General features: G+C 44.7%; 1 protein-coding gene across 1 annotated transcript; it reads left to right on the top strand.

The window, feature by feature from the left end:
• The first annotated feature begins 9,750 nt into the window (after nucleotides 1-9,750).
• Nucleotides 9,751-12,060, top strand: LOC110508530 (transcription factor AP-1). The gene has a single exon (XM_021589099.2). It carries the CDS (start codon nucleotides 10,578-10,580, stop codon nucleotides 11,526-11,528), a length of 951 nt encoding a protein of 316 aa, XP_021444774.2. The 5' UTR covers nucleotides 9,751-10,577; the 3' UTR covers nucleotides 11,529-12,060.
• Nucleotides 12,061-13,146: the final 1,086 nt, after the last annotated feature.

Genomic DNA, 13,146 nt, shown 5'->3' with positions numbered 1-13,146 from the left:
AGCGATCGGTTAGCTGCTCAGATAGCAGATGTTTGAAGTTGGTGAGGGAGATAAAAGTCTCCAACTTCAGCGATTTTTGCAATTCGTTCCAGTCACAGGCAGCAGAGAACTGGAACGAAAGGCGGCCAAATGAGGTGTTGGCTTTAGGGATGATCAGTGAGATACACCTGCTGGAGCGCGTGCTACGGATGGGTGTTGCCATCGTAACCAGTGAACTGAGATAAGGCGGAGCTTTACCTAGCATGGACTTGTAGATGACCTGGAGCCAGTGGGTCTGGCGACGAATATGTAGCGAGGGCCAGCCGACTAGAGCATACAAGTCGCAGTGGTGGGTGGTATAAGGTGCTTTAGTGACAAAACGGATGGCACTGTGATAAACTGCATCCAGTTTGCTGAGTAGAGTGTTGGAAGCAATTTTGTAGATGACATCGCCGAAGTCGAGGATCGGTAGGATAGTCAGTTTTACTAGGGTAAGTTTGGCGGCGTGAGTGAAGGAGGCTTTGTTGCGGAATAGAAAGCCGACTCTTGATTTGATTTTCGATTGGAGATGTTTGATATGGGTCTGGAAGGAGAGTTTAGAGTCTAGCCAGACACCTAGGTACTTATAGGTGTCCACATATTCAAGGTCGGAACCATCCAGGGTGGTGATGCTGGTCAGGCGTGCGGGTGCAGGCAGCGAACGGTTGAACAGCATGCATTTGGTTTTACTAGCGTTTAAGAGCAGTTGGAGGCCACGGAAGGAGTGCTGTATGGCATTGAAGCTCGTTTGGAGGTTAGATAGCACAGTGTCCAAGGACGGGCCGAAAGTATATAGAATGGTGTCGTCTGCGTAGAGGTGGATCAGGGAATCGCCCGCAGCATGAGAAACATCATTGATATGTACAGAGAAAAGAGTCGGCCCGAGAATTGAACCCTGTGGCACCCCCATAGAGACTGCCAGAGGACCGGACAGCATGCCCTCCGATTTGACACACTGAACTCTGTCTGCAAAGTAATTGGTGAACCAGGCAAGGCAGTCATCCGAAAAACCGAGGCTACTGAGTCTGCCGATAAGAATACGGTGATTGACAGAGTCGAAAGCCTTGGCAAGGTCTATGAAGACGGCTGCACAGTACTGTCTTTTATCGATGGCGGTTATGATATCGTTTAGTACCTTGAGCGTGGCTGAGGTACACCCGTGACCGGCTCGGAAACCAGATTGCACAGCGGAGAAGGTACGGTGGGATTCAAGATGGTCAGTGACCTGTTTGTTGACTTGGCTTTCGAAGACCTTAGATAGGCAGGGCAGGATGGATATAGGTCTGTAACAGTTTGGGTCCAGGGTGTCGCCCCCTTTGAAGAGGGGGATGACTGCGGCAGCTTTCCAATCCTTGGGGATCTCAGACGATATGAAAGAGAGGTTGAACAGGCTGGTAATAGGGGTTGCGACAATGGCGGCGGATAGTTTCAGGAATAGAGGGTCCAGATTGTCAAGCCCAGCTGATTTGTACGGGTCCAGGTTTTGCAGCTCTTTCAGAACATCTGCTATCTGGATTTGGGTAAAGGAGAACCTGGAGAGGCTTGGGTGAGTAGCTGCGGGGGGGGGGGAGCTGTTGGCCGAGGTTGGAGTAGCCAGGCGGAAGGCATGGCCAGCCGTTGAGAAATGCTTGTTGAAGTTTTCGATAATCATGGATTTATCGGTGGTGACTGTGTTACCTAGCCTCAGTGCAGTGGGCAGCTGGGAGGAGGTGCTCTTGTTCTCCATGGACTTCAGTGTCCCAGAACTTTTTGGAGTTGGAGCTACAGGATGCAAACTTCTGCCTGAAGAAGTTGGCTTTAGCTTTCCTGACTGACTGTGTGTATTGGTTCCTGACTTCCCTGAACAGTTGCATATCGCGGGGACTATTCGATGTTAGTGCAGTCCGCCACAGGATGTTTTTGTGCTGGTCGAGGGCAGTCAGGTCTGGAGTGAACCAGGGGCTATATCTGTTCTTAGTTCTGCATTTTTTGAACGGAGCATGCTTATCTAAAATGGTGAGGAAGTTACTTTTAAAGAAAGACCAGGCATCCTCAACTGACGGGATGAGGTCAATGTCCTTCCAGGATACCCGGGCCAGGTCGATTAGAAAGGCCTGCTCACAGAAGTGTTTTAGGGAGCGTTTGACAGTGATGAGGGGTGGTCGTTTGACTGCGGCTCCGTAGCGGATACAGGCAATGAGGCAGTGATCGCTGAGATCCTGGTTGAAGACAGCGAAGGTGTATTTGGAGGGCCAGTTGGTCAGGATGACGTCAATGAGGGTGCCCTTGTTTACAGAGTTAGGGTTGTACCTGGTGGGTTCCTTGATGATTTGAGTGAGATTGAGGGCATCTAGCTTAGATTGTAGGACTGCCGGGGTGTTAAGCATATCCCAGTTTAGGTCACCTAACAGAACAAACTCTGAAGCTAGATGGGGGGCGATCAATTCACAAATGGTGTCCAGGGCACAGCTGGGAGCTGAGGGGGGTCGGTAGCAGGCGGCAACAGTGAGAGACTTATTTCTGGAGAGAGTAATTTTCAAAATTAGTAGTTCGAACTGTTTGGGTATGGACCTGGAAAGTATGACATTACTTTGCAGGCTATCTCTGCAGTAGACTGCAACTCCTCCCCCTTTGGCAGTTCTATCTTGACGGAAGATGTTATAGTTGGGTATGGAAATCTCAGAATTTTTGGTGGCCTTCCTGAGCCAGGATTCAGACACGGCAAGGACATCAGGGTTAGCAGAGTGTGCTAGAGCAGTGAGTAAGACAAACTTAGGGAGGAGGCTTCTGATGTTGACATGCATGAAACCAAGGCTTTTTCGATCACAGAAGTCAACAAATGAGGGTGCCTGGGGACATGCAGGGCCTGGGTTTACCTCCACATCACCCGCGGAACAGAGAAGGAGTAGTATGAGGGTGCGGCTGAAGGCTATCAAAACTGGTCGCCTAGGGCGTTGGGGACAGAGAATAAGAGGAGCAGGTTTCTGGGCATGGTAGAATATATTCAGGGCATAATGCGCAAACAGGGGTATGGTGGGGGGGTGCGGGCACAGCGGAGGTAAGCCCAGGCACTGGGTGATGATGAGAGAGGTTGTATCTCTGGACATGCTGGTTGTAATGGGTGAGGTCACCGCATGTGTGGGGGGTGGGACAAAGGAGGTATCAGGGGTATAAAGAGTGGAACTAGGGGCTCCATTGTAAACTAAGACAATGATAACTAACCTGCACAACAGTATACAAGGCATATTGACATTTGAGAGAGACATACAGCGAGGCATACAGTAATCACAGGTGTTTAATTGGGAGAGCTAGCTAAAACAGTAGGTGAGACAACAACAGCTAATCAGCTAGCACAACAACAGCAGGTAGAATGGCGATTGATTAGGCAGAGAGGGTCGGATTAACTACACACAGAGCCTAAGTGCGGCTGGGGCCGACAGATAAAACATAAACAAGCAGAATGGATTACCGTGATTAATGGACAGTCCAGCATGCATCAGCTATGTAGCCAAGTGATCAGTGTCCAAGGGGCAGCGGTGGATGGGGCAGGGAAGCTGGACTGGCGAGTGTTATCCAGGTTAGAAAACTAACAATGACTAAATAGCTTGTAGCCAGTTAGCTGGTTAGCTTCTGGAGGTTCTTGAGTGTGTTCTAAAAATGTAAAGATAATAGCGGTTCCGTATCACATTGGGTGAGGCAGGTTACCGGAAGGTATAAACAAATTAAAAATCGAAAAGGGATAGAAAGTAAATATGGGTTCAGTGAGTGTTTGGGACGCGGCGATTCAGACGGTTAGCAGGCCTGTGCTAACAAGCTAACAGTTAGTAGACGGTGCTAAACACGGTAGCAGTTAGCGGACCGGGCTAAACAAGCTAGCAGTTAGCAGGCCGAATTTGCAAGCAAGGAGATAGCAAGGGCTAGAGAGTTAGCCTTTGGGGACGTCGCGATGGGGGGAGTCTGTTTATTCCTCTTCATGCGGTGACATCGATGGACTGGTCGTGGGTCTGGATATTGTAGCCCAGGAGCTCAAAATGTTCCGTTTGCGATGGGAATCCGGGGATGAAAAATAAAAATAAAATAATAAATAGGTTCGTTATGCTCTGGTTAGAGTCGCGTTGTTCGAACTGGCGAGAGCTTTCCGAGCTAAAGGTTAGCTGATGACCGGTTAGCTGAAGACCGCTAGCAATGTTTTGCTGAAGCTGGTAGTTAGTTGGCTAGCTTCAGTTGAGGGGTTCCAGATCCGAAGTAAATATAAATACTTTAGGAAAAATAGCTACGTTGGGTGAGGCGGGTTGCAGGAGAGTATTTAGAAGAAGTTGAGGTTCAGCAAAAAGTTTTAAAGATATGTGAAGAAAAAAAAAACGAAAACAAACGATATATACAAGGGACACGACACGACAATACGTCCTACTGCTACGCCATCTTGGATCACTTGAAGAAACATTCAAAGTCCTTGAAATTTTCCGGACTGACTGACCTTCACGTCTTAAATGATGGACTGTAATTTCTCTTTGCTTATTTGAGCTGTTCTCGCCATAATATAGACTTGGTATTTAACCAAATAGAGCCATCTTCTGCATACCACCCGTACAACACAACTGATTGGCTCAAACACATTAAGAAGGAAAGAAATTACACAAATTAAATTTCAACAAGGCACACCTGTTAATTTAAATGCATTCCTGTTGACTACCTAATGAAGCTGGTTGAGAGAATGCCAAGAGTGTGCAAAGCTGTCATCAAGGCAAAGGGTGGCTACTTTGAAGAATCTGAAATATAAAATATATTTGATTTGTTTAACACTTTTTCACGAAACTGTTATTTCATAGTTTGGATGTCTTCACTATTATTCTACAATGTAGAAAATACAAATAAAGAAAAACTCTTGAATGAGTAGGTGCGTCCAAACGTTTGACTGGTACTGTAATAATACACTGCTCAAAACAACAAAGGGAACACTAAAATAGTACATCCTAGATCTGAATGAATGAAATATTCTTATTAAATACTTACATAGTTGAATGTGCTAACAACAAAGTCACACAAATTATCAATGGAAATCAAATTTATCAACCCATGGAGGTCTGGATTTGGAGTCACACTCAAAATTAAAGTGGAAAACCACACTACAGGCTGATCCAATTTTGATGTAATGTCCTTAAAACAAGTTGAAATGAGGCTCAGTAGTGTGTGTGGCCTCCACGTGCCTGTATGACCTCCCTACAACGCCTGGGCATGCTCCTGATGAGGTGGCGGATGGTCTCCTGAGGGATCTCCTCCCAGACCTGGACTAAAGCATCCGCCAACTCCTGGACAGTCTGTGGTGCAATGTGGCGTTGGTGGATGGAGCGAGACATGATGTCCCAGATGTTCTCAATTGGATTGAGGTCTGGGGAACGGGCGGGCCAGTCCATAGCATCAATGCCTTCCTCTTGCAGGAACTGCTGACACACTCCAGCCACATCAGGTCTAGCATTGTCTTGCATTAGGAGGAACCCAGGGCCAACCGCACCAGCATATGGTCTCACAAGGGGTCTGAGGATCTCATCTCGGTAAATAATGGCAGTCAGGCTACCTCTGGCGAGCACATGGAGGGCTGTGTGGCACCCCAAAGAAATGCCACCCCACACCATGACTGACCCACCGCCAAACCGGTCATGCTGGAGGATGTTGCAGGCAGCAGAACATTCTCCACGGCGTCTCCAGACTCTGTCACGTCTGTCACATGTGCTCAGTGTGACAGGATGACCACATCAGTGACTCAACCCACTCAGGTGACGCACCTCCTCCAGGGACGGCATGAGAGAGCCCCAGTAAAGCCAGTGACTCACCAATAAGGTCTGCCATGATGGATTTTTATGAATTTTGTTAAAACGCTACTCTTCTGGCACCAAATGACTGATCTGCACAAAACTTGACATGTGTGATCTATGCACAAAAGTCTCTCAACACAATATTTTCCAGACTAGTACCTAAAATAACATGGCCGCTGTTGACCAATAAACACTCACGTGGGCGTGGTCTGGCTCATAAATGTATATAAATCTGTAAAGGATATTCGTATTGTAACACAATTTGGTACACATGTTGCAAACACTTAAGACTCAATATGTCTTATTCTGTTTGACTCAGAGTGCTGAAATTTGGCATACATGCTCAGGGATACGAGTCTAGCTAACCTACACGCTCTCTCAGACACCACTGGCCTGATTTTGACAAAACATGGGTGAATGACGCATCTTGCCATAGAGAATCCTCATTTACAACAGTACACTGTTTGGCCCAAGGGGGGCATTGCATACTTTGTATGGGGGCGACATGTTTACTGTTGCCTTATTTTAAAGTGAGGATGTCGGGAAACTAATCTATATGTATAAAAAATGCTCTGCCAAGATTAGACCTTCAAATGGGATTGACCTTAATTGAAAAAAAGGCATACACTTCTTAGAAATAGGTGATAAAAACATAGATAAGTCAGGGTCATTAGAGTCTAACACAGATTAAAAAAAATAAACATTCAGTCAGAATTGGAAGACAATCCTATTGACCCTGCCAAGACTACAAGGGCGAATACAGTATCTTACTATTGTGTTATTTTCTTAGAAAGTATAAACACTTAAAGCCAAGGGCAAACAGAGAAGCAGTGCACAGTTAGCAGGCTGTGTTAGGGCCATACATAAATAGAGGGGAGAGAGAATAGAGGAAGGAGAGGATGGAGGAAAACATAGCAGCAGGACAGGAAGAAACAGATGGTCGTTAACAAACACTGTAGACATGCACATGAGTGAGTGAGTGAGCGGGCAATCTAACTTTCCTCTATTCATGAACAACAAATGCAAAGGGCACTCCACATTTTGGATAGAGCGGAGCACAGACAGGAAGAGTGTGTTTTCATGGGCTACGGATCCATCACTTTCCAACAAAGGACAGCTTATGGCAGCTGGGTCTGGGTCTAAACTCTTGAGTACACCTCATGTCCACATGCATCAAACTCTTTACTTTCCTGCGGAAGTCATTCATTGTCAATGAAGCAGTCCGCAACGCTACGTTGGGGGTGCCGCATTTTAGCTACTGTAGTTGAAAAGCGAAGCACATGTGCGTCAAGCACGGACAATGTGGACTAGACATCCAGCAAAACAAAACGCATATGCATCTGGTGGACATCGGGCAATACAGACCTCCATGCAGTGGAAGCAGCTGGCTGAGCCAGGGGGAAGAAGGTGGTGTTATCTAGAGGTTACCCATCAGGCCACTGAACAGGAAGCAGGGACAGAGGAACAGGAAGTATGGCCAGGTCAGCTGTAGGCTGATGGGGAAAAATTCCCAGTTACAGTAATAAACACAGCAGCGTGCTGGGGGATATGTGTAAACCTATTTTATCTTCAGCAAAGAGACTGCTGAGAGACCAGTCTCGAGTCTTGCTAGCTCCATACAGAGAATGCAGGTGTGTGTTTTTCTTTTTGGGGCTTATGTGTGTTTGATCTGTCCCTGTGACTGTGTGCATGACTGTGGTATTGGAACTTTGTTGTTGAATCCATTTGTTGTTAGTATCATTATCGTGACAGGAGGAACAGACTTTCCAAAATATTCCAATCTGGAATTCACACTGAAGGTGTCAATATCTCCAAATGGTGGTTGTTGTTCTGCTGTCAAGGCAACCTGAAGACAAGTGTGTCATCTCAGGGTTGATCTCACAGCAAGGACAGAGCACAGAGACAATACCAGTACTATCAGTGCATGAGTTTGCTTGAGACTGAGGAGTAACACTGAGGCCCATTGAGCTCTACTGGGACTGGAAGGAGTTTCTCCACACATGGCATATTACAGACATATCATAAGACATATTTCCATCTATTCAGGGAAATAATGAAAAACATAGTTAGAGTTTACATTCAGTAATGCTAATACCTAGGATATGTATTTGCATGGTAGTACCTATGTAATTACAGTGTAGAAACACATTGTTGCTACATACAGGTAACTGCCAAAATAATGGAAGCACTTGAGGGATGCAAAGTACTGTATATTGAAGACAGGTTCTTCCACACAGGTGTGGTTCCTGAGTTAATTAAACAATGAACATCCCATCATGCTTAGGGTCATGTATAAAACTGCTGGGCAGGCCATTATTTTGGCTTCCATTTCTTTGTCCGCATAGGATGAGAATGCCCCCATCCACAGGGCACGAATGGTCAATGAATGGTTTGATGAGCATGAAAACGATGTAAACCACATGCCATGGCCATTTCAGTCACCAGAGCTCAACCCAATTGAACACTTATGGGAGTTTTCCACCACCATCAACAGAACACAAAATGATGGTATTTCTTGTGGAAGAATAGTGTTGCAACCTTCCGATAGAGTTCCAGACACTTGTAGAATCTATGCCAAGGTGCATGGAAGCTGTTCTGTCTCGTGGTGGCCCAACACCCAATTAAGACACTTTGTGTTGGTGTTTCCTTTATTTTGGCAGATGTCTACTTGCTATACCTGTACTTGAAGCAACCCTTAAAATGTGAGGCACAATGTTCTATTTGATATTCATTTGAACATTTTCCTTCCCCTATATAACCAATGCAGAATGGATCACCTGAAAAGCAAAACAAAAAAAACAGGGGGAGCCACCCCCCTCCCTCGACCCCCCTCTCTCTCTCTCTCTCACACACCAGAAGTAGTCACCTCCAAAATGATTGACACCCTTGATAAAGATGAGCAAAAAAGACTATCAAATAAATAATTAAAATACTGAGCTATATCGTATGCTCAGCATATTAAGAAAAATACATTATTTTATAAAAGCACAATTGCTCGTAGAAAGATATTTTGTTTAACAAGTAGCCTAATACTTATTGTCACCCTGGCTTTCAATATTCCAGCACCCTCTCCTTGGGAGGATAACGACAGAGCCTTTTTCTCAAATGTTTTATGAGATTGGAGAACTCATTGGGAGGAATCATAGAACTTTCCTCCATACAGAATTTTTCCAGATCCTTGATATCTTTGACTGCCCTCTTCAATTCAAACCACAGGTTTTCAATGGGTTCAAGTCCGGAGACAAATAAAATGTTGATTTTATAGTCAATTGACAATTTCGTTATGGATTTGGATGTGTGCTTGGGGTTATTGTCCTGCTGGAAGATCCACTTGTGGCCAAGTTTCAGGGTCAGATATACTGGTTGCTGAGGCAACCAGGTTTTGGGTTAAATGTCCTGGTATATGATGCTGTTGACTTAACGAGGTCCCCAGTATCAGTGGAAGCAAAATAGCCCCATAACATCTATTACTCCAGTGTTAATTTGCTAAAGTGTAATTACTTTGCTACTATGGCCAATTTATTGCCTTACCTCCTTACGCCATTTGCACACACTGTATATAAACATATTATATTGTGTTAATGACTGTACGTTTGTTTATTCCAGGTGTAACTTTGTGTTGTTGTGACTGTTTGTGTCACACTGCTTTGCTTTATCTTGGCCAGGTCGCAGTTGTAAATGAGAACTTGTTCTCAACTGGCCTACCTAGTTAAATAAAGGTGAAAAAAAAATACAAATAAAAACACATTTTACAGTAGGTATGAGGGACAAGATCCCTCACAATGTGTTCTCCAATCTCATAAACATTTTAGAAAAAGGATGTGCCGTTATCCTCGCAAAGGTGCTGGAGTATTTAAAACTGGGCTGCCAATAATTTTGTAATTTATTTTTTTGTGAAAACGTATTACTTGTTTAAAAAAACATATATTTCTGAGTAATTGTGTTAGTATATAATTTCCCATTTTTTTGCATGAAATATAGCTCAGTATTTGAATTATTTATTTGATATCGTTTTTTTGCGAATCTTTATCAAGGGTGACAATTTGTGTGGTGACTGTGGTGCCAAATTGCCACGCTTCCACCTACAAAGTCAAAGAGCAAAAGAAGGAAAGCAATATTAGTCAACCTGATTAAGATTGGGTTGCGAAATAGAGCGGGTAACAATATTTTCAAAAACAATACGTAATCCCAGAGGACACCGCTCCTTTTACTGCATTACCTAATCCCATCAACCATTGCGGGAGGCGGGAACATGGCTGGTTGTCCACGCAACGTGCATGTCATTACAAAAAGTAACGCCCATCACATCATCTCAAACCAATAGGAAGCCTTAGAAATTACATCATTGTTATTTTCAGTATAGCAGCAGCATAGAAGTGGATAAAGTTCGTCTCCACGTTGGAAGTGCTAGAAAGTACATTGTATCGAGTGAGACACAGCATCTGCTTAGAAAAGAAAAGCCTTATTTCAGTTGGCAGATCGAATAAAACAATTCTTAATTGAAAAGACGTATATCGATTGAGGAAGTGAATATTTTTGTTTGATACTATTCTTCTTTTATCAAGTCTCAAGAAAAGTTTCCACGTAGGACATCAATAGTTGTCCTCCGACTTGAGTTTCGAACATTAGTCTACTTGTCCTAAAATTGTCAAAAGATTGGGGACATCGGATTGCAGTTTATCACTCCAAATTGTTTATTGCAATTTCAACAGTTGATGCTTTTATTTTTTCCCAACAACTATCTTCGAGATAAAGACCAGTCAATTGATGCCCACCAAGATGGAAGCTACATTCTATGACGAATCGGTAAATGGTCAGCAAGGCGCAGTGGGTGGATATCATGAGTTTAACCCGAATAGTATGAAGCAGAGTATGACACTGAACCTCAACGACCCTAAAATGTTTAAACCTCATCTGCGGGCGAAAGCTATCGATATACTGACGTCCCCTGATGTGGGATTATTAAAACTGGCCTCTCCGGAATTGGAAAGGCTCATCATCCAGTCGTGTAATGGTTTGACGACTCCGACCCCAACTCAGTTCCTCTGTCCCAAGAACATCACCGACGAGCAAGAGGGTTTTGCTGAGGGTTTCGTGAGGGCGCTCGCGGAGCTTCATTATCAACAGCATATGCCTAATGGCAGTTGTGACTCTCAGACGAATGCTTCCAACGACATGGCATCCGTATCTACTGTGTTGGACAGTCCTATACCCTACAGCTGCACCGTGCGCCCCGAGCCACCGGAATACACAAACTTGGGCCTTTTCAATCGGACTGTCAGCTCTGCGTCGGCACCTACCGGCGACAGACACTCCTCCGCCAGTTACACGTCCGTCCCGTCCCAAACCCACATCGAGACCCAGCTGCCAGCCCAGCACCCACGGCTACAGCCATTCAAAGAGGAGCCCCAGACGGTGCCCGAGATGAGCGGCGATACCCCTCCGATGTCTCCTATCGACATGGAGAGCCAGGAGAGGATAAAGGCCGAGAGAAAGCGCATGAGGAACAGGGTGGCCGCGTCTAAATGCCGGAAAAGGAAGCTGGAGAGGATCTCGAGGCTGGAGGACAGGGTCAAAAACCTGAAGACGCAACACACAGATTTGGTCTCTTCTGCCAACGTGCTCCGGGACGAACTGGCACTGCTCAAACAGAAGGTCATGGACCATGTTAACAGCGGGTGCCAACTCATATTGACGCAGCAGCTCCAGGCGTTCTGAACAGCCATAAGACATTGCGGTTTGAGTGAGACTTTTCATTATGGGACCAAACGCAGCTCCTATAGGGGCGTGTTCTTCGTCTTTGCGCCCTGACAGAATGGCGACAAGAAAAATAAACGTATTGGTGGAATAAATAGGCTAGTGGTGGCTACGGCCAACAAACAGTGGCAATGCCTGTTGATCGATTACGAGTTCTGACATTGTCTAGTATGTATATAGACCAAGTCTAGCACTGAGTTTTCTCACCAGCGACAAGTTGTACAATGTAACACTATAACGTTACGAGACTTTGCTTTATTGACACACCTTGTGCGAGGATTGACCCAGAGGTGTTTGTGTACTAGGACTGACACAAAACTGCCTTACTTTCATAACATTTACATTAATACCATTTTGTGAAAAGGTTCAAACAAATGTTAGACCTGAATGAATACTTTATCATAATACTATTTTTATGCCTGTCTTTTGAGCACTTCAGAAAATACAAATATACGACAAATACAATGTGGAATAAAAAGTCATGAATTGAGAATATTGTCTTTGTTATAATTATAAAGAATCGGGTTTTAAATAGCTTTTATTGGCGCAGAAAACACGTTGAATAGTTCGTTCTTAGATGAACAGTGAATACATTTAATGTTTGTTAACAGTAAAATGGGGACAGACTGACCATTGAGTCACTCCAGTGTAGTGTAATCGCTTGGTAGGGGACCGTGCTCCTCGACAACGATTGGACACCGTTTCGGAAATGAGCAGCAAGCAAGCCAAATATGGCAAGAGAGCTCTGGGAGCAGTTACGTTTTCTATGACGGTGGGTCAGGGTGTGCCTAAAATAATGTCTGTCTCCTGTTGTAAATGCTGGTTGTGCTAATAGTCTTACGACTGGTGTTTTAAGGAGCTGAGGTGCTATATAATAAATTAAAATATCTTTAACGAGTTCCCATGACTGAGAAAGAAGAAACATTCTTCAATAGTGTCGTGTAGATAGTGTAATGGGTTCAATAGATATGTTCAATAGATGTGTATACGTGTTCAATAGTGTCAACTACTATTTTTTTCCCCTTAATCAATTTACACACAACCTCATGACAAAGCACAAACAGGTTTGTATACGTTTTTCGTAAATTTATATTAAAAATAAAAACTAAATCACATTTACATAAGTATTCAGACCCTTTACTCAGTACTTTGTTGAAGCACCTTTGGCAGCGATTACAGCCTCGAGTCTTCTTGGGTATGACACTACAAGCTTGGCACATCTGTATTTGGAGAGTTTCTCCCATTCTTCTCTGCAGATCCTCTCAAGCTCTCTCGGGTTGGATAGGGAGCGTCGCTGCAAAGCCAGAGATGTACGATCAGGTTCAAGTCCCGGCTCTGCCTGGGCCACTCAAGGACATTCAGAGACTTGTTCCAAAGACACCCCTGTGTTGTCTTGGCTGTGTGCTTAGGGTCGTTGTCCTGTTGGAAGGTGAACCTTTGCCCCAGTCTGAGCGCTCTGGAACAGGTTTTTATCAAGGATCTCTTTATACTTAGCTCAGTTCATCTTTCCCTCGACCCTGACTAGTTTCCCAGTCCCTGCCGCTGAAAAACATCTCCACAGCATGATTCTGCCACCACA

The sequence above is a fragment of the Oncorhynchus mykiss genome, chromosome 28 (assembly GCF_013265735.2).
Source record: "Oncorhynchus mykiss isolate Arlee chromosome 28, USDA_OmykA_1.1, whole genome shotgun sequence".
Lineage (NCBI taxonomy): Eukaryota > Metazoa > Chordata > Actinopteri > Salmoniformes > Salmonidae > Oncorhynchus > Oncorhynchus mykiss.
Note: the sequence above shows the minus strand (reverse complement) of the source record. Positions and strands in the feature narration are given on the sequence as shown.